Raw genomic sequence first — 20,694 nt, 5'->3', positions numbered from 1 at the left:
ATGGGTGATTCTATTATACAGCACTTCCTAAAGGGAAAATTGTAAAGGATGTCTGAATGAATGGCAAATATACATTATTATATTGTAGTCAGTTGGGCTGGCGAGATTGAGGACAGTGTACTTTCACACTCACAGGTACATACACACATGCACACACACACATACACAGGGCACTGAAAAATAAGTACTTCTCCTAATCCTTTTTCAATATAGACTTTCCCCTCCTCTTAAAGCCTCTAGAAGAATTTGCTTTCAGTGCTTGGAAACCGAGGTACAGAAACGTTAAGTAACTTGCCAAGCTGGAGAGAGGCAGCACACTGGACTTGAACTTCAGACTGTGTAAGTCTAAAGATGACAAGTTTAGCCACTTCATCACGCTGCTTCTTCAGCCAGGTGAGAGTATCATTTTTGAAAGGCCCTACAAGATGCTATTAAGAAAGCAGCTTGCAGCACCAGCACAAACTTAGCAGACCTTCTGGAGACATCAGGCCTAACTTAGGTGGCCTTTCAGAGACCATCAAAGCAAAGCACATAGGTCCTACAGTGTGAACAAGCTACGAAAGATCAAAAAAATAATCCTAGTGGTTTGAAAGTAAGTAAAAGCAAAGGCTGGGGGCGGGGAGGCTACAACTGTGCTATTCTGTAAGATAGACTGTGTTCATGTATTGGGGTAATGTATTTTAAATATTTATTAGTTAAGGACATGTGATGTGGAGCCCAACAGCTGTTTCAGCTGGAAAATGGGGTTCATAATGTAATCTATCCCTTCAGATTGTTAGAAGGATGAAATGAAAGAAAATATGTCAAGTTCTTAACACAAAAGGCTGAAGCAGGGTAAGCACACAGGGGGGGTCAGCTCCTGCTATTTATGTTGTTTAAGAGTTGATCATTTTCTTGCCTGTCTCCCTAAATAGTCCATGAGCCCTTTGAGTGCAAACACTCTGATTCCTCTTTGAAAGGCAGTAGAATGCAATAGTTAAAAGCAGTCTTGGGCACCATACTACCTGGGCATAAGCCCGACTTTGCCACTTCCTGCCAATGAGATCCTGAACAGTTTATTAATCTCTCTGTGTCTTAGTCTCCTCATCTATAAAATGGGCTCAAAGATATCAGAAACCTCATAAATGTGTCAGAAGGATTAGAGTATAAGCTCCATGAGGACATGAATTTTTGTCTGTTTTGTTCAACCATGTAACCCCAGTGCCTGGAACGGACCTGGCACACAACAAGTGCTCAATACAAACATGCTAAAGGGTTAGACAAAAGTCACCTAGAACAGATCCTGTACAGATATACAGAATTAGCTATGATTTACATCTCTACCATCAGAGCCTTGTAGAGTGCTTAGCACAGATTAAGACCTCGAGAAATATTTGCAGAGTGAATAAATGAATGTTGTCCCTGTTATCTGGGCCAGCACTCGCTCATGAAAAACCATGAAGTTATTGAAGTTTGACCTTTCATGCCCATGGCCTCCCTCACCTACGTCACATAGTGTGTAAATACCTTTAGTAATTTAAAAAATATATATATCTGAGGAGCAAATGAAATAGAATGTCAGACATGTAAGGGATCTCATGGATCCATAATTCAAGACTTCCATTTTGCTGATTTATTCTCTATTCATTGTATGTTTTCTTACTGAGCAACTACTATAGGCTTGATCCTGCAATTAGGAGTGGGGCCTACAATGGCAGGCAAAATAGTTATGATCTCTGCCCTCATTGGAGCTATGGCTCTTACAGCCCCATCATTTACCTTCTCTGCAGCTCATTTTCCTCATCTGTCAAATTAGCGACTTGAATGATCACTAAGGTACCTTTCAACTTAGAAAGGAAATGTAACATGCTGGTTAAAATCACGAATTTTCAGATAAAGCTCCTTGTATTTGAACCCCATTTCTGGTACTTGATAGCTGTTTGAACCTGAATCAAGTAAAGGAAGCCTCGGTTTCCTCATCTGCAAAATGGGAATGATGATAATAGGAATGATCTTGCCATCACGTAGGGTGGACTAAATGAGAATATGTAGATTTCACTTTGATGGTGACTGGCACATACTTAATGATCAACAAATGGTGGCTAACGTTATTCAAGCTCTGTCGTTCTATAATGTGCAATCCCTGAGGCCCCACGTGGGAAGCTGCTCCCTATGGGCCAGCTGGGTCAAATAGGACCAATATGCATATCAGAACTATTTTTCTGAAATGCCTTCGGATTTCATCTCCTTTTGATTTGGCCCAAGTTGTTAGATGAAAAAATGAAAGTCCTCAGTCCCTGCAATGCTTTCTTACCTGTGCCACATTGCTAGGTAGCATCTCTATAGAGTGTCAGATTGTGATAAATTATAAGAAGAATTGGCTGTATAGCACAGGGAACTATATTCAATACCTTATAATAACCTATAATGAAAAAGAATATGAAAAGGAATACATGTGTGTGTGTGCATAAATGAATCGCTATGCTGTGCACCAGAAATTAACACAACATTGTAAATCAACTATACTTCAATAAAAAAAAATTTAAAGAAACAAAGAAAAATCGGACAGGGAAAGGGAATAGTAAATGTCTAGGGTGTCACTGAAACTTTAGTTAGGGCAGCCAGGGAAGGCCTCCCTGAGAAGTGCCACCACCATTAAGTGGCAACCCAAAAATGTGTGTTTATGTCCTTGAGGTTTCCAAATGGGAGGATTCTCTTTCTTAAAGTGTCCTGGAAAGGAAGGCCTTCTTGTGTTCACTGCCTTCTGACTGCTATTCTAATCACATTTCTCTTTGGTTTATCAAAGCCAGATGCAGCTCCCTGACAAAGTATTGGGAGGGATTTAAAACATCTTCAGCTGCCTTTGGAGACCTCAGAAGGGACTGATCTAGGCCAAATATTTGAACTGTCATCTGAAAATAAGTAAGCGAAAAACTACCATGTGCTCAACTCAAGCTCCACCCAGGCGCAGTTGCTGGAGCCCAGCCCAGTCCTCCACACCACTCCCCTGGGGGGTCAGTCAATGGCCAACGAGCATGACCCTCCCTGATATAACCTCACTAGAGAGTTCTTTGTGTCAAACTAGCTATTTCCTAAGGAAAATTATACCAGTGGCCATCAGTTGTCTCCCTTATTGGCAACAATTACTGATCAAAAGAGTGGAAACCTTTGTAGGTACTCCCCCTTCACACTCACCCAGTCCGAGAATCTTCTAAGCATCCTTCCCCATAGACATACACACACCCACATATACACACTCACACACACGCACACACACACACACACAAATACACACACACTTTTTTGTCTCCAAGGCAATCAAGGTTCAGGGATAAGAAAAGTAAGATGGTGCAAAGTTAAGCTTGACATTTATTCTATGAGAAAACACTACAGTAAACTGTAAAGACCTTACATCTTTCAAGAAACATAGACCTTGAACTTTAAAAAGTCAATGTGCTACAGAAGAAAAAAACCCGGTGAGTGAAAAACTATTGGCAAAGTAAATTACTTTTCCCATGGATTTTTAATGCTGAAATAGAACAGTAAACTAGTGTCTCATCAAAAAGAAAAGAGGAAACAGCTCCAGTAGAATGAGTCAATTGAGCTGAAAACTTTGGGAGAGTAAAGCTAACCATAATATGCCTACCCTATAACTTCTGGAGGGTTGTGCTCCCCAGCCACTCAGGGTTTTATACTTTTCCTTCGTAGATTTTTCCCAATTCTAAAAGTTATCATTCTCCTCCTCTGTGCCCCCAGATGTTCTTCCATCTACAAAACCTGAAGAAGCCTCCTATTTCTGGACCAGACTATACTCTGAGTCTTCTGATTGCCAAGAAATAAAATGTCAGAATTCCAAAACACAGAATCTACCCAGGGTCCTCATTTCCCTTTATTCTCTATGAAATACAAAGCCTACGTGTATTGACAATTATTAAAGCTGGATGATGGGGCTATCACATTTATTACACTATTTTCTCAACTACTATGTATGTTTGACATTTTTCATAATGAAGTTCAAAAATTCAAGGCCCAAACAATTTCCAGGTACTACTTACTCTGCTTGCAGCCTTCTACCAACAGGAAGGAATTCTAAGTTGTCGCAATGGTTCTGAACCCCAGAAGTGGCATCACAGATTTGCTGACTGGAGAGCAGACAAGAGAACGGATTTTGCCTATAGCCCATTCATTCAGGAAGTACTGCTCAAAAGAAAAAAAAGATAGGGCTGTTCTGACCCATTAATTACTTTTTCCAGGGTCAATTAGAATTTCCTTTTGCCTCATTTAGCTTAGAGGAGAACAAATATCTTCTTAATCTATACATATAAAAGAGAACAAGTTCATTATTTCAAAATGCTGCAAATCATGTTACCTTACAAGGTGCCTGTGAAAGGCATGGGTACTGTGCAGTCTGTATAACCAGAAACACTTGAGATTTGAAAACTGATTTCAAACACATTCTAATTGCCTTTTTCTCTCCCACATGGCTCTATTTTCATTTCTCATGATTATCTTTCCTCCCCTCCCTATTGCCTATTTTGTCTCACCTACCAGGACCTCATATTTTCCCAGCATTTTACAGTTGTTCTTGTCACTTTCCATTCTTTAACTTTCTATTGATATCAATATCCCCATTTTCAACTACAAAGAGACAGTAAGAATATATCCAGGCTGGATCACTTGTCACCCTCTCCATGGCCTTCACCCAGGTTCAAGCTACCATCCTCTCTGGCCTGGATTATTGCACACGCCTCCTAATTTGTCCCTCTTCCTCTGGCTTTGTCCCACTGCAGTCCATCTGCCAGAGTGACACTGCTAAATTCTGAGTCAGATTACTGCTCTGCTCAAGCCTCCTATCTCTGGACCAGATACCCAGACAGCTACTAATCCAATTTCTTTAGGCCTTTATTCACAAATTACCTTCTCAGGGAGGCCTTCCTTGGCTGCCCTAACTATTTGCTTTCTGTGACTGATTGTTTTCCTCTCCTTAGCATTTAGCACAATCCGACATAACAGATACTATATTCATGAATCTTATTTATCATCTATCTTCCCCTACAGAATGTAAACTCCTTGAGGGCAAAATTTTCTGTCTATGTTGTTCACTGCTATATCCCTAGCACCTAACAGACTAACTATCATCTAGTAAGTGCTCAATTAGTATTTGTTGACTAAACGAATATATGATCATCTTCCTCCAATCAGACCATTATAAATTCTTGCGTTTACCAACTGTTTTCTCTCATTTTTTGCCTTTTAACCCCCAATCACATAAACTCTGCCAAGTTTTCTTTCTAGTACCACTGCCACTGTGGTCCGATGCCATTCAGGTCCTCATAGCTTGTGCCTAAATTACAGCAAGAGTTTTCCACTTATTCTCCCTTAATATTCATCCCACTGCCAATCCATTCTTCAAAAAGTCTGATACTCAGCCAGCACTCACAAGTGATGCTTTCTGAGGCCCCTCAAAGCTTGTGCCATGCTCAGTGGGCCCAGGTTTGTAGAGGTAGGGTTATGGTACGTGAGGCTCAGAGTAGAAGGAGGGTGGCTACAGCTAGATGTCTTGTGAAGTTCCGACATGCATTAATCCTTCAAGAAAGAAGAAACACAGAGACAGGCTGAAAATGTAAATAATGAACCCAGTTTCTCAGACACAAGGGTAAACACTAGAATGAGAAGAATCAAGAGAGAAAATGCAGTAAGAAATAACTACGCCGCTAACTACAAGCTTCAGCATTCTCCTTCACAATTTGTAAAGTCTGTAGGTGAAGCCATCTGAAAATTCAAGCTAATGTGCTATGAAACGAGGGTATCTCTTTCTTTCTCTGAGTTGTGTTCTTTGAAAAGATTCATTTTGTGACGCTGGGTTGGAGATTGAATTTATGTTAAATGGTGCTTTACTTGTCACGTATATGCATGTACTTATTTACTTACATACTTGTGAGCATTATATACATTGAGAAAGAATAACAGAGAAAGAGAACTTGTTTTGTGATTGATTGGATTTTTTTCTCTCTCTCTGTAGTAATCATGAAAATTATTTTTTGGCTCATTGCCTGCTAATTAAGTTTAGGTAACTACTTTGTTTAATAAGTATGGCATATAAAGGTAATGTTGGTGTGGTGCCCATCAAGATCTGGGCCTGTGAGTAAGGCACTGTGTGATCCTGAAATGTCTCTAGTCAGAGCACTTACTACCCAGGGTTGGGGGTGAGTTGTTCTGCATGTAAAAACTGGGGGGTCTTCGGGGAACGCACAAAGTCCTGGGAACTCTAAACAAAGTATTTGTGTACACCGTGATAGTGGTAAAGTTTAGTCGTGACAACAGAGATCATCCGGACCACAAAGCCTAAAATATTTACCATCTGGTCCTTTCCAGAAAAAGTTTGCTGACCATAGGCACACGGAGTTGAATAGGAAATCTCAGAGTGCACTGCAGGTAATGAGGATAAGTGTTGCTTGCAAACTGTTTGTTTCAGTTATGTACATGTGTGGCTACTGAGTCATGATGCAAAATGCACTTCTTACTATAGGGAGCAATTCACAAAAATTGAAAAGCACTCTTGTAGTCCGTGTTAAGGAGTTAGAACTTCATCTTAAGAGAAACCACTGACAGGTTTTAAGCAGAGTTGTGATTTAACCAGCATTGTATTTTAGCAAGGTCCTTCTGGCTGCAGTGTGAAGAATGATAGAGGCAGGGTGGGTAAGTCCAGGCAAATCAGGAGACTAGTTCAGTCATCCAGATGAGGGATGCTGTGGCCTGCATCACAGTGCCGGCAGAGGAAAGCTTATCAAACAGTTTGGGGAAAGCTCCTTTATGTTAATTTGGGGACATAAAATGCCTGTGTGTTGGTCTCTGACATTCTGTATTTTTCTGCTAAAAAGAAAAAAAAAAAAAGAATGCTAGAATAGTGTTGGTAAAACATCTCAGTGCTTAGCATTTCCTGTAACTCAGTTCTGACATCCCAAACCCTGAAGAACTACATCCCAGACTGAAAACATTTTGGACCAGTGAGGCAAACTGGACAAGGTGACATCAGTGACAGGAATTTTAAAATGGGTTGGTCTTTACATTCTTTATAGCAAGGCCTCCTTTAGGGGAACCTGGTATATTCATTACCAAAGACTTTATGCACGTAATTGGGATCATTCCTCTCCTTCCTTCTCCTTTTTCTTTGTCTAACATCACTTTGTTGTTTAGCTCCGAGTCAGGGCCCCTGTTGACTGAGAAGGACCAGATAGAGGGCCTTTTGGGGCCTTTTCAACTCCACCTGAACTATGAAGCAGCCATGGGAACCAGTTCCTGGGCCTCTGATGGCCAAGTGCTCATCACTGATTCAGCCCCTTTTCCCAGCTAATTTTTTTGACTCCCTGATATCTTTCTTTGCAATTGCCTTGATTTCAATTTCTTTTTCACATGTGCCTCCCCTCCCTACCACCACCCACTACCACTCTGTTTTAGCCTTCAACTTCCCTCACCCTCCACCAACTTCCTGGATCTAAAAAAGTCACCAAGGCCTGTTGTGAACATGTATTGGGATGGACTCCAGCTGCACTGACCTGTAACACACATGAATACATCCTTGACAGATTACTTGAAACCCAGAGGGACAGATGAATATAGGGTTACCAGACCTTGATTTCAAGGGCTGTTGACTAGCTAGAGTGCACAGACTCTAAAAGGAGCCATAGTTCTGTCGTGCATGACTAATATGACTTGAAAGCAGGCACTGGGTATAGAAGGAGTAGGGAGTTGCCTGTGAGGCTGATCAAAAGCCCCCTGGCTTAAAAATCTCACTGCTACAAACACTTCCTTGGACCATGACACTGAGGTCTCAAAGATCTCAGCTAAAATGTCAATATGTTTTTCAGATAAATAAATGCCTTAAGACTTTAGCATCCATTGTTAATAACCTGGTAAGGAAGAACTTACTGGGTTGATTATTTGTCCCTTAAGAGTAGTTGAGAATGGTAATGAATTTAAGTAGATAGACAGTACACCGATCCTTGGGAGAGTGGGGTGGGGTCACAGCCAGTGAGCCAGGAATTGCACGTAGCTGAGAGAATCTTGTGCCACTTTCTACCTGTTCTGCTCCGCATCAAAAGCAGCACATGGATGAGGCGTCAGACATGTGCAACTAAGTAATTAGCAACATGAAGGAAGCTTAAGACCTAAAACTCTAAGAGAACACCTCACTGCTCCCATCCTGGAGAATTTTGTTTGGGGGAGGTTAAGGGTCCCATCCCTTTACAAGTGGTGGCAGTGCATCCAAGATGGTCTTCTCTCAGGCATGTTTCTACTCCCAAACTCAAATTATAAAACATGGTTAGTCCTGTCTTTCACCCTGGAGCAGCTGTCACCCTCGTATCAGAAACTGCCCTCTTCACATCAGTTCCCACCAGGGTTTCTTGAGCCCCACACACAGCAAATCAGTGACACATTTGAGAAGAGTCACAAACACTTTGATACCAAACTGAGGAAGGGGATTATTTTAATGATTTGTTTTGTTTTGTTTCATAAATTTGAATAGCTTTGAGATGTTGCCTCCAACCTGGCCACTCTCCTGCATTAGGTAGAGGTCACAGTAATGTTCCATGACCTTGGATGTATGTATATTGCATATGTGAATGCCCTTCATTACATGAGAATTTACTTTCTCTTATTCTTTGAAGGATCTTATTTTAAAGGAGAAGGTTTTTGGGTTTTTTTTTTTTTTTTTTTTTTTTTTTTGGTCCTCCCCTCCCCTCTCAAACAAAAAGGTAGATGGAGGAGAGCCAAAAACTTTTCTTTGTACTTTCGGTGTAGACTCAGAAGCACTCCTAATAGCCTCCTATGACTTAATGGCCTCCAAACAAGTGAGAGACCAGCCTCCCTCTGATACACCTTTGTGAACATCTGTGAGTCTGTATGAACATCTGCACACGTATCCGTGTATGTGACTTGTGTGTCCCAGCATGTCTGTGTTTGCTTGCCGATGTAACACCTGCTAACTTGCAGCACCAAATAGCTGCCTATTGCTATGGCTTTCGGGCTAATTCTGGGGAATAAGATGCAATCGCCATTTAATACAGGTGGGTGGAGACAACAGGAAGATGGCAATCCAGAGAAGCCATGGATTTCCTTGAGATCATTTCTTTTTAATTGTCCAGAAAGAATACGTCAGGCTGAAGCAAGTTAGTCTTTAACCATTAAAGGCACTACTTGAAAATGTTCTTCCGTGCTCCTTTTTCTTCTCTACTCTGATTTCTTTTTCTGCCAGTTGCAGCCAGAATGAATACTTATAGCGCCAGCGCTAAGTCCCAGAGAATAATAGTTGGGATAAAGAAAGCTTGTCAGGGCTTTCGCTGCAGCCTTGTTACGTGCAAAGTCAGAGCCTTTCCTGTTGCTTTGCTTTCAAACCTGAAGGCATCAAAGGAGCAGCCAGGTCATCTTTGTTTTAAATTCTCTTTTCCCCTGCTGTCAGCCTCTACTATTTCTCACCTTTTTTAAAATTAATTCTTCAGAGAAGTCCCACTGTGAAGTTGGCTGCCTGAAATGGTTTATTTTAAAGAATGGTTTTAGTGCTCTTGTGTAAGGTGCCACCCAGGAAAGTCTTTACCACTCTAGATGTGAATGGGTCTCCCTTCTCAGAAAAAGGTATTGACTGGGGTGGGGAGGAGTGGAGGTACTCAGGAAATGATGGGAGCCTGGCTGAAGGAAGTGGCCCCTCTTAGTTGGAAGAGTTGGTGATTGTGTGAAATGAAAATGGCAAGAGAAATCATTTGGGTTGGAACAGCAGTGACCCCACTGAGGGCTGGTTCCCTCCTAATAGTCACCCCCACCCCCATGCCAACCGACACCCTCCGAGACACAGTTCACCAAACACTCAATAATTTTTCCATAATAGCCTTTAATACTAAAATGCATTAAATTTTTGAAGCAGAGAAAACACATTTAAGGGGAAAACAGAGAACCACCAGAGAAAAGGAAACAATGTGGCAGATAACACCATTTAAAACATAACTGTAATAATTTAATAAAGCTGCTTTATCATTTTCATAAAATAGACAGAGTGGTGATTCTTTTTTGTCTTTTTTTTTTTGTCTTTTTACAATGATTCAATCACTGTGAAAATGTACATAACATACAGATCAGCATATACAACAATTTCATCTTCATATAGTCAGCAACAGAGACTGCTTAATGAGACATACTGTACTTGCATCCCTCTAAATTTCCACCCTGGTTTGACAGGTAAACAGTAATAGTGTCATCAGGCTCATTCCCCTCACTAGAGGAGAGAAGGCGAAAGCCTTTTGCAACTAATACCTTAGCATTCAAATAGCACAAGGAGGTATTTGTTGCTGAATTTCTAGCTCGAGCTAGTCTGGCTCTTGGTCATTAAAGTCTGTATCCTAGCCTTCCTCAGCTGAACGCCAGCCAGTGCCAGTAAAAATCTACTTAACCAGTGCTGTAATGGTGTTAGCTGGTTTGTTTGCTAAGGTTGACAGCAACTTGCAGTTAGTAACAAGGTCATCTTTAATTGCCAACACAGCTGGAGCAACAATCAGCATCATCAGTTGTCCCTAATGACCTACAGTGCTTTCCAATCAAGATCAGGTTTTCGTGCGTTGTTCCTTACCAAGAGCGCCTTACAATGTATATTTCCGACAAGGTGGTTTGATTTTCTTTGTGTTACAGAAGCGATATGAGTTCTATTGGAAATTAATTCACTTTTGCACAACATGTGACCCACAGGCCAATTCCAGCCTCACAAGAAAACAAAGAGAGCTGCAACAGCTTCATTAGGACAATGTGTTTTGCTCTGGAATATTTCATTATCAATATAAAGCCACCCGGTCCCAGCCCCACCCCCACACATCCCCTTTGAATATTACTTTGTTACATACTTAAACTAAAGAACAACACCTCAATACACTTCAGTGTCAGCAGATACAATTTGACTCATGAAATGACATCCTTAAATGTAATTTTACTGAGAAGGCAAACACTAGGACTGTATACAATGGACTTCATAAGCTCATTTATGCCAGTTTTTCAAAGTCAGTTAGGGTCTTATTACCCCGGGTAAAGAGCCAAGTGGACCAGACTTGTCAGGATGCTTTGGGGAACATTCAACATCGAAATGATCCCCATAAAGTGAATTGGAATTCCAGTCAGAACTTCTATTATGTACAATAATAATCCTTTTCCCGCCTTGGATGCCCGATTGAGCTATCCTCTAAAACCCTGCCTCTCCCCAAACTGCCCTTTGTCCTTGCTGCTTCAAGTGCACAGCTTTTGTTTTGCCTGTTGATATGACAGAGCTATATGAAAAGTTCAACTGAATTCCCTTCATACAATCAGTTGTATGCTGAAGTAACACTATTGGGATGATACTCTGGGTGGTTCCAATTTTCAGAGTTTTAAGTTGTACTCCATTAACATTTTTGCTTAGTGATCCGTGGGACACTGTGTCAATGAACGAGTTTAAACAGGCATCTTAGGTGCAATTAGCTCTATGAGACAGGTTTACACTGGAGCAGTGATACTCAAAGTGTGGTTCCTGGGCCAGCAGCATCAGCATCACCTGGGAATTTTTAAATCAGCAAAGACTCAGGCCCCAACCCAGACCTACTGAACCAGAAACTCTAAGTGTGGGTCCCCTCAACCTGTGCTTTAACAAGTCCTCAACCTTTAGTGGGGATCTGATCCATATGGATTGCCAGGTCCCACAGCCAGAATTTCTGCTTCAGTTGGTCTGGGTGAGGACAGGGAATTACCATTATCCAAGGGCTGCTGGTGCTGTCGGTCCAGAGACCACACTTTGAGAACCACTGCCATTCAGGAACTGCAGGGTCCCTTGGCCCATTACCTATTTGGGCAATAAGGTGGGCCATAATTTCCTTTACTGGCTTTTAGAGACTCAAAGGATGGTAAGTTTCCTTCTGAACAGGTTCATAGATTAGTCAGTAAAAAGAAGAAAAAAGAGATTCCACATGGCATGGTTCTCTTCTTCCTATTCCTTGTAAGTAGTATATCCCCATATTTGGGGGAAAGCAATCAATCAATGCAAACTGAACCCTTTCTAGTGCATGAAGACGTTCACCTGCTCAGGGACATGCCCAAAGCAGTTGTTAGTAAAGTAAGTCATGCCTCAATACCGACTCCTCCCTAAAAGGGACATCAGAATAAATGGAATGGAACTCCCTAGGATTTAGGAACTGAAACTGCTCCCTCATATTTAAATGCATAACATGTTTAGAGAGGGAAAAGGAAGAATATCTGGCCCTCTGGCCTTTGTGGCTTTTTATCAGACATGTTGAAAAGAAGGGGTGGGGAAACATGAACCAAAGGGAAATTTAGGATCCTTGCACAAAATTCCTATTCGCAGGCACAGCCTGCCTATAAAACCAGCTTACAAAGCCCTCCTAGGATGCACTTGTGCTTCTGGGAGGATGTATACATCAGACAACTGGAAAGGAAAAAAAAAAGATATTTTCTTAATGAGGGGAATTCTCTGAACATGCTCAATAAAGGGTTTGGAAGCCAAAAAATGTCTGACTGCCCACTGCGAACAAAGTATTTTGAGAAGGAAAAAGGATTGGTCTATAGCTTGAAACTGAATTCTGAAAAAAAGAAAAAGGAAGAAAAAAACACAAGAGAAAAGCAGCATCAATGTCACTGCTACTCTAACCAGTTTAAACTTAGCCGGTAAGAGACATGCCAGCCAGTGGCCTCTCTGGCTCAACAGCCATCTAACATTGAATGTTCCCACTTGCCACAATCTTTTCAGCTCCCTCCTTCCTGCTGAGCATGGTAAGAAATACACCTGTACAAAAACTGTCAAATCTGACTTGAAAGCGACCTTGGGGTGGCACCTAACAACATAATATCAGGATGGATCAGGCAAGGAACAGTCTAAATTCTACAGGCAGCCATTATAAATTGAATGAAAAAAATTAAATTTTAATGTGTTGATCAAATAGTTTATTCACTTGCAAACAGAAATAAATACCTAATTCAAAATCTACTACTAAAATGAAATGAATCAAAGGGGAAAAAGAGAGAGAGAATTAAATGAACCAAAATGAAGATGGTACAGTAATCGATTTCTAATTGTGTCAGTTTCAGAGGGAAATTTGCAGCCACACCAATATTTTGCATGAGGTAGTATTCAGCACTGAATAAGGAATAAGGATGAATTTGTAGCTTCATTATAAGTTCTTTTTCAGAAATATTCTCCCCTACCTAACCCCATCCCCACTGCCTTACCCACTCCCTCCCTCAAAGCCCTCCCCCCTCCACAAAAGAAAATGTTCCTAGTAATGTATAAAGCCAGGAACTCAGGCAAAAATAACTAAAACATTTAAAAGAGCTGACTTATCTACCTAAACTTAAGAAAATAAATCCTCTTTTGCATTCTAGCGCTCTAACCTTTAAGCCTTTTTTTTCTGGGTACTCTTGAATTTCAAAAAATGAAACAAATGAGAACATAACCACAAAACTTGTTTCTCCAGAAACAGCTCTTTTAAGACCAAGGCAGAGCAAAGGTGACATATTTGTTCATTTTTAAACAATGAACTCTTAGGCTGCAAGAATACTATGTTGGCTAGTGAATTTAATAGACAATTAGTAATGGGGGAGTGGGAAGAATGTGTGTAACAAACTTGCTAATTAAAAAAAAAAGGTGTATTCCTAGCCTACAGCAAAGAGTTAGCTAAATCTAATGGATATTTATTTTAATAGTTTCTTGTTCACATTTTTAATTTAAAAAAAGTACTAATCATAAAAAGACAAGTTCAAGTGTCCAAGTGTCTCCATTTAGAAGGCATGGTAATTGGATCAGTGATGCTGTTACATGTTACCTGTCTTTTCCTAAATGTACACTTTGTACTGCTTACTCTACCCCTATTTATAATCCTACATGGAGTTCTCAATTCCAGCCCATGACGTGCTTTGCAGTCTAAAATTCCAATCGTGATTGGGAAACACTGAATCAGGAAGTGTATGCCTGAAAAGATGCTAATTTAGAACTCAAAATAGATTTAGTCTTTTTGAGTTTGAGATGATTGGAGATGGGGAATTTCTAAGACTGGAAACTGATCACTTCAGGAGCAACTTTCCTGTTCAGGGCCTGAAAATGAGAAAAATTGATCTCATAAAACTTTCAGCACAGTATTTCTGACAACTGCAAATTAGATAGCAGAATATCCAAAAATGACTTTCTGCAATGATCTATCATGGATCTGGGCAGAAGACTGAAAGGCAGGAAAACTATTCTGCAAGGTGGTGAGCAACCACTCCGTGGGTCTCCTCCACGTGAGTCTCCTCCAAGTACTCAATCTTCATGTGTGGTCTTACTCATTCACTTGCCGTCTCAGTTGTTTGAGCTTTGTTTTTGTCTGTAGTTTTATTTTATTTTTTTAAGAAAAAAAACACCAACCTCTAAAAGCCTTTTGCCATCACCACACACGTAGCAATTTGCAATATCAAATACAACAATAGCACAGCTAGCAAAAGGGTTCTTAAAGCAGGGGTGTCCACAGCAAAGTAGTGGCATTGGAAAGTACTCGAGCTTCAGAAACAACCTTTTAGGGGCTCAATTTCACATCACTGAATCAATGAAGAGTACACAATAAATGACCATTAACTTGTCTATACTACAAAACAGTGGCGAGCTTATTAAAGGTGTCCAGAGCTTCTTTTTTTTTTTTTTTTTTGCTTTTTTAAATGTAATCCTCCACAAACAATGGTACTTTTTATTATAATTTCGACATAGAAAAATATATAAATTCAAACACTTAATACATAATACTTTTTCACAACTGAATTTGTCTCTGTTTCCCCAATATCAAGGCCCCATAAACAACTAAAGCCAAAGCTAATTTGCTCCAACGGAACACCCCTGCTGTCTGTTGAAACGAGAGGGATTGTCACAGAATGATAGTCATTTATAAACAATACATTTAGGGAAAGCTCTGAAATACAGCCACTCAAAAACCAACCATTGATGAGCAATTAAAATGATCAGCTCCTGCCTCTTCGCTAGCCAGCGTGGTTTCTCTCTCTTCTTCCCCAAGCCTGGTTTAGAGAACGATATCCTTCAGACGCTTCATGCCGGGAGACTCTTTGTCGCGACCCTCCTTCAGAATGGGGTTGACCTCGTGCACGACTTTCTCGCCATCAGCTCCACGGGGCTCAGCTTCAGAGGGACGAGAAGGGGCATTGTTGACATACTGCTCCAGATCGCGGGCCGGGGGCGCCAGGGCAACGGTGTAAGACATAGAAGGCTTGGTAGGCAGAGGGCTCTTGAGGTGCAGAGGGGAGGTGACGGGGCTAATAGCCTCACAGCCATTGCCCGCCTCCCGAATAGCGCCATTGACCTTGGGGCTGCAGATGGTCACATCGACAGTCCTCCTGCCTTTCAGGGTGGGCCTCTCCTCAGCCGGGTGGTCGCTGACATCTTTTCCAAAGGTTGCAAAAGTCCGCTTGGTGGGGCCGCAGTCGTCATAAGCTTCAACATCAGCCGCAGTAGCTTCAATGGACAGTGCAATGATGTTCCTCACGTGCTCGGGAGACTTGGAGCGGGTGGGCATGGGGTTCCGAGGCATCCAGCACCTGTCAGAGTGGCCAAGAATCCGGCACTCTTCCCTGCAATGAAATCCTTCATTCTGATCTGTTTGGAGAAAATAAAATGTCAATTTCATCAGCTTTTCCCAGGAATCACTGTTACTCTCCAGTGTTGGTTTCTTAGGTGCCCACAAGCCCTTTTGGGAAATGATACCTCTAGATAGTCCTTTATTGCCTTTTGGGACAAGTGTGAAGAACTGGATTTTTTGAAAGCTGTAGGTCTCCCCCTGTATACTCTCCCCAACTTTTTTATTATTATTTTTGTTGCTGCTCCCACTGCTGACAAAACTAAAAACCTAAAGGGAAACACGTTATGATGAAAAAATATATTTAAAAAAAAACTTTATCCTAACCGTCAAGGTACTGAGAGTCAGCATTTTTATCAACAACTCCTACTAAAAATCAACCGGGTTTGAAACTGGTTCCAGCAGAAGAGGGAGTGGAGGCAGAGGAGAGAATCCAACAGTCAGTATATCTGAGAAGTCTTGATCATGTTCTCGAGTAATAGCACTGTCACACTTTCCCACCTTACCTGTCAGTGATTATGGTGCTTAATATTTAGATTGGTCTCATGCTGTCTTTGAAAACCCAATCATGTCACTTCTTTTTGACCACCAGTCCCACCAGCCAATCTCCTCACTAAACCATTGACATGACTTTATTTCCCATTAGGAGGAATACACTGAAATCTCTTCCTTCTTTCTGACCCAGAAGCTTCAACTGGCCCTATGCATGTATCACTCATAGGCTAAACATCGTTTAATTATACCCAACTAGCCATCCCTCCTTATCTTTCATATCTGAAGTTTCATTAGGGTCAAATTTATTAAAATAATTCTTTCATGGATTACTTTAATCCTATCAAAGAAGATCTCACCAGACAGAATTTAGAATTACTGGCAAGACATGTTTTTCTTTTCAGGTCAGGTTCATTTAGAGTTAAAAGTTTTAATTTGGCTCTCAGAAAGTCTTTCTACATGGGCTTCTCTAAAGCACAGGCCCAGGGTTAACTTCTGCCTGTCTATTGAAAAACTGTTAATGTCTGGTTTATAGCCCTAGTTTTCCAGGTCAACTTATATTTATATTACATTCTTGCATGAGGATGACCTAATGAAAATTTTCATCCCATCGCACAATGCATCAAAATATGAGCGGCGTAACATTTATAGAAATCCTTGGGGCAGGATCGGAGGAGGTGGAGAAACAAGGAGAGATTGTAAAGACAAAAAATACATGACAAAAAAAGTTGGAAATATGTGCTGTGACTGCTTTTTTGCAGGAAGCAGAAGCCTGCAATTCAAGGTCTTGCCTGATATTAATCTATATATAGCACATCTTCCATATACACTTGTAAATGACATAGCAAAGAGGCACTGCTCTCCCTCATTTATCTAGAGTTATTTTGGTAAAGGGGCACTTGGGAGGGGGCTCAAGAAATACCGGTTGAATTGGCTGTATACTTCATAATTTGAAGAAAAGGTGTTAGAAGCAGCTAAATGTCAAGACCTAATCCAGGCTGAGTCCAGATTTCAACACAGCTCTGGAAATGGCCCTTGACCTAGTCTAAATATAGTATCTCCAGAAGGCTGTGGGATCCCTGTCCTCTTTGTCCACAGTTTAGCACACAAAGGCCTAGAGGCCTTAGCCTATGAGCCCTGGAACCACAGCCATATGACCAGCTGTGAAGAGGAAATCTCAGCTGACCTTCAGACTCATATTATAGGCCATTTGCTCACATTCCTCAAGCAGAACAGTGGTAAACTACAATACAGTAGAATCTTCCCAATGCACTCAACATAAAGCTCTCGTTTCTTTTAAGGTTCTAGTTTCAAGTGGCTGTCTTCAAATTTGAAGATGCAGTTCCTTTTCAACACAACTCAGTGTGAGAATGGCATCCACGTGGCACCCCAGATCTAAGTACCTGCTCCTTCCCTAGAGTAGGTGGCTTCAAGTGAACAGCATGAGAAGACCTGGATCCCCAGCATACCCGGAGGGCAGAGACTCCAGAGGCAGACACCTCTAAGATCTTATGAACTCAGGAAGACCAGAGCGGGGAACTCAGTTATCTCAGAAGCTTCTCTGCAAAGACAGTACTTGCTCTCAGCTTACCCAGTGCCTAAGTGAATAAATAAATCACTACTTTGGGAAAAGGAAAAGTTAAACTCACTCAGCGCCCCTAGGAATGCAATCAGTCTAGTCCTACCCTCCAATCTCACCAAGCCCACCTTAGCCCTATTGCAGCTAGAATAATATGTTATTCTCTTGGATTAAGTATGTGAATGTATTATGTGCACTGTGCTTACCTCATGCAAGTGAAGACTTGACTCTGAAGGACTCATTTACTCACAATGTCTCACTCCTGGCTTAGATCCGATATCTTTAGTTGCTTAAATCCTTACCAAGAGCAGTGACTTGCTGCTTCTCATTTTTAGTACCAAACCACACTTAGTGACATTTGTGTCAATACTATTGAAACAAAATCTAACCCAGCTTTAGTGTTTCTACCCATATGAAATATGAAAGAAACCATGGAGAATATAGACTGGCATAAAGAATGTCTTACCAGCCCAAGGTAACCTACCTTCATAAATGTAATGCAAAGGAATTACCTTTCAAAAATCAAAACTTCAAGTCAGTAAGGAAATTAAGTGTGTTTAAGAAGTGAGAAAGTTACAATACAAAGCCCCTTAAAAATACCAATGATGACAAATCAGATGTAAAAAAGCAGAGACTACTTCTGGAATTCCTAAGACTGGTAGAGATTATGTGCCTGCCATCATGTAGTACTGTGGCTAGGGGTGGAGATGTGAGAATAGACAGGAACCATTTTGTATCATCACAAATTAACTGTCAAGATGCTGGCTCCAGCTGAAACAGAGGTAAGCTAACAATTCACTAATTTCCAGCTAAGAGTCCTCTTATGAGCCTATTTGCGACTCTATACCTTGCTAGATCTTTCTCTGAAAGTATTACCCTGAGCTTAGGCAAAGCAACATGTAAGACTTTAAAATCCACACACAGTTGTGGAAATTTAAACACATTAACATGTACAGATGAATGAAAGCAGATGTAGACATGATTAGGGGTGAATGATGAACTTGCAAACTGGTCTTCCCTGCTTGTGAACTTGTCCTTAGCATTTACAAAAAATATTTTATACACACACACACATATTTTAAATGAATGAAGAGTGTGCATAGTTTGGAAGAGGGACACAAATCTCAAATCTCGAGGCCATAGAATTCCTTAGTTCAAAATAGATCAGATTATTTTGGACAAAAAAAATTAAAAATAGAAGAATAAAGTTTCTTAAATTTAAGTAGTAATAAATACATATTTTGGTTACAATTTGTCATTAGGGCTTTCATGAGAGACTCCCAAAACCTCTGGCAAAAAAAGAAAGAAAGAAGTAAATCTTAAAGCATCAGTCTTGTGAGAGCATGGGAGGCATAAGAGGCAGTGATGACTAAGTCATGATGGATAAGGAAGTAATTCAACAGAAAAAGAACAGAATATGTTATTTTGTGTAGATAATAACAAACCTTTTACAGCAATTACTACCCTCCTCAGGACATGAAACTGCTGTCTCTTCAGATGTGGGCAAACAGTGCGGTTCCACACTAGAAAAAGCCTACCCAGGGTCCTAACCAAAGTAAAAAAAGGAAAATGATGAAAACACCATCTCAGGCTTTGCTAAAACTTTCAAAGTCCTGGTGGAATAGAAGGGCTGAGAGGCTCTATTGGGTTTGTATAGATGTCCAGCCACAATGGATGTGTTCAATAACACTGGCAGTCCTTTCTCATGATTCAGAGTTTGGGTGTATTAACTCAAAGATCCCAATGATCAGAGACAAAACTCCAACACTAAAATAGTTCAAGGTAAGAGTTACAAGAGCAATGTGTTACCTCCTCAGAGGTGATCTGCAATCAATGAGGCAGAAAGGGAAAGTTAAAGTGAGTTCCAGTTCCTAAGAGTTCAAGTAGTTAGCTACTTCTAAATAGCAACAGTAATATAACCTACAACCAAGTGATGTGTAAATCAGAAAAGCTTCCTGGATTGTACTCATAATATCCACTTGGCTTAATCTGCATCACTCCATAAACAAAATAATCTATGACCAAAGTGCGGCCATTTTTTGTGAGATATAATGGAAGGGATTGTGGCATTGATTATGAAAAGGGTAAGTGCTATTAAAATTAATCACGTGTACCTAATCAAGAAAACATAAATGTTGAGGTGTCCCCTCTTGACTTAACTCTTACTCATCTGAAGCAGACATAACAAACTGTCTACCAAACAGCCGTATCTATTTTTAGTATTTAGAAACAGAAGCCCACTTCTGTTAGGATTGGTAGTGTGCCAGCTAAAAAACGGTATTTCCTAGTCTTCTTTGTAGATAAGGGTGGCCATGTGACTAAGAGTGGCCCAATGTTATGGAGGCAGGATGTCAAGAAAGTTCCTTAAAAGAGGGAAGCTGACTTAGCTGACAGACTCTTTAGTTTTTATTCCTTCCTGCTTTGTCCTGTCTGGAATGGAGACATAATAGCTGGAGCTACAGCATCCATCTTACTACCATGAGGCAACTCTGAGGATGGAAGCCATGTGCCTATGCATAGCAGAGTAAAAGGATATAAGGACTTTGGGGGAGGGTATAGCTCAGTAGTAGAGCACAAGCTTAGCATGCATGAGGTCCTGGGTTCAATCCCCAGTACCACCATTAAAAAAAAAAAAAAAGGATATAAGGACTTCGGGATATTGAAGATGTTGTTGACCTGTCTTACTAGAACTGAACTTCTTTCAAATAAAAGGAAAAATAAGCCCTCCTCTTGCTTAATTCACTGATTTATTTCCTTCAGTGGGAGAAAGGGATCTTTATTACCAGCAGCTGAACACTATTCATAACTGATATATTATCCCTGAAGTCTCAACTTAAATGTGACTTCCTCAGGGAATCCTTCCCTGATTCCTTAGATTAAGGTAGGTCCCATACTACCTCCTTTTATAGCACTCATCATACATGTAATTACTTGTTTAATATCTATATTTAATGCCAACTTGTAAATTCTAAATGAGCAAAGATTATATCTGTTTTGTTCCCTCCCACG

At 40.7% G+C, this 20,694-nt stretch overlaps 1 protein-coding gene across 3 annotated transcripts in view; it reads right to left on the bottom strand.

Moving 5' to 3' along the window:
- Window positions 1–9,632: 9,632 nt before the first annotated feature.
- PCDH19 (protocadherin 19) overlaps window positions 9,633–20,694 on the bottom strand; it is a 99,521-nt gene continuing 88,459 nt past the window's right edge. For all 3 annotated transcript variants that reach the window (XM_064482972.1, XM_031446119.2, XM_064482971.1), the window contains one exon: window positions 9,633–15,634. In XM_064482972.1, coding sequence (XP_064339042.1) covers window positions 15,045–15,634 — 590 coding nt within the window. In that variant the 3' untranslated portion in view covers window positions 9,633–15,044. The remainder of the gene's footprint in view (window positions 15,635–20,694) is intronic.

The sequence above is a fragment of the Camelus dromedarius genome, chromosome X, assembly GCF_036321535.1.
Source record: "Camelus dromedarius isolate mCamDro1 chromosome X, mCamDro1.pat, whole genome shotgun sequence".
NCBI classification, from domain to species: Eukaryota; Metazoa; Chordata; class Mammalia; order Artiodactyla; family Camelidae; genus Camelus; species Camelus dromedarius.
Note: the sequence above shows the minus strand (reverse complement) of the source record. Positions and strands in the feature narration are given on the sequence as shown.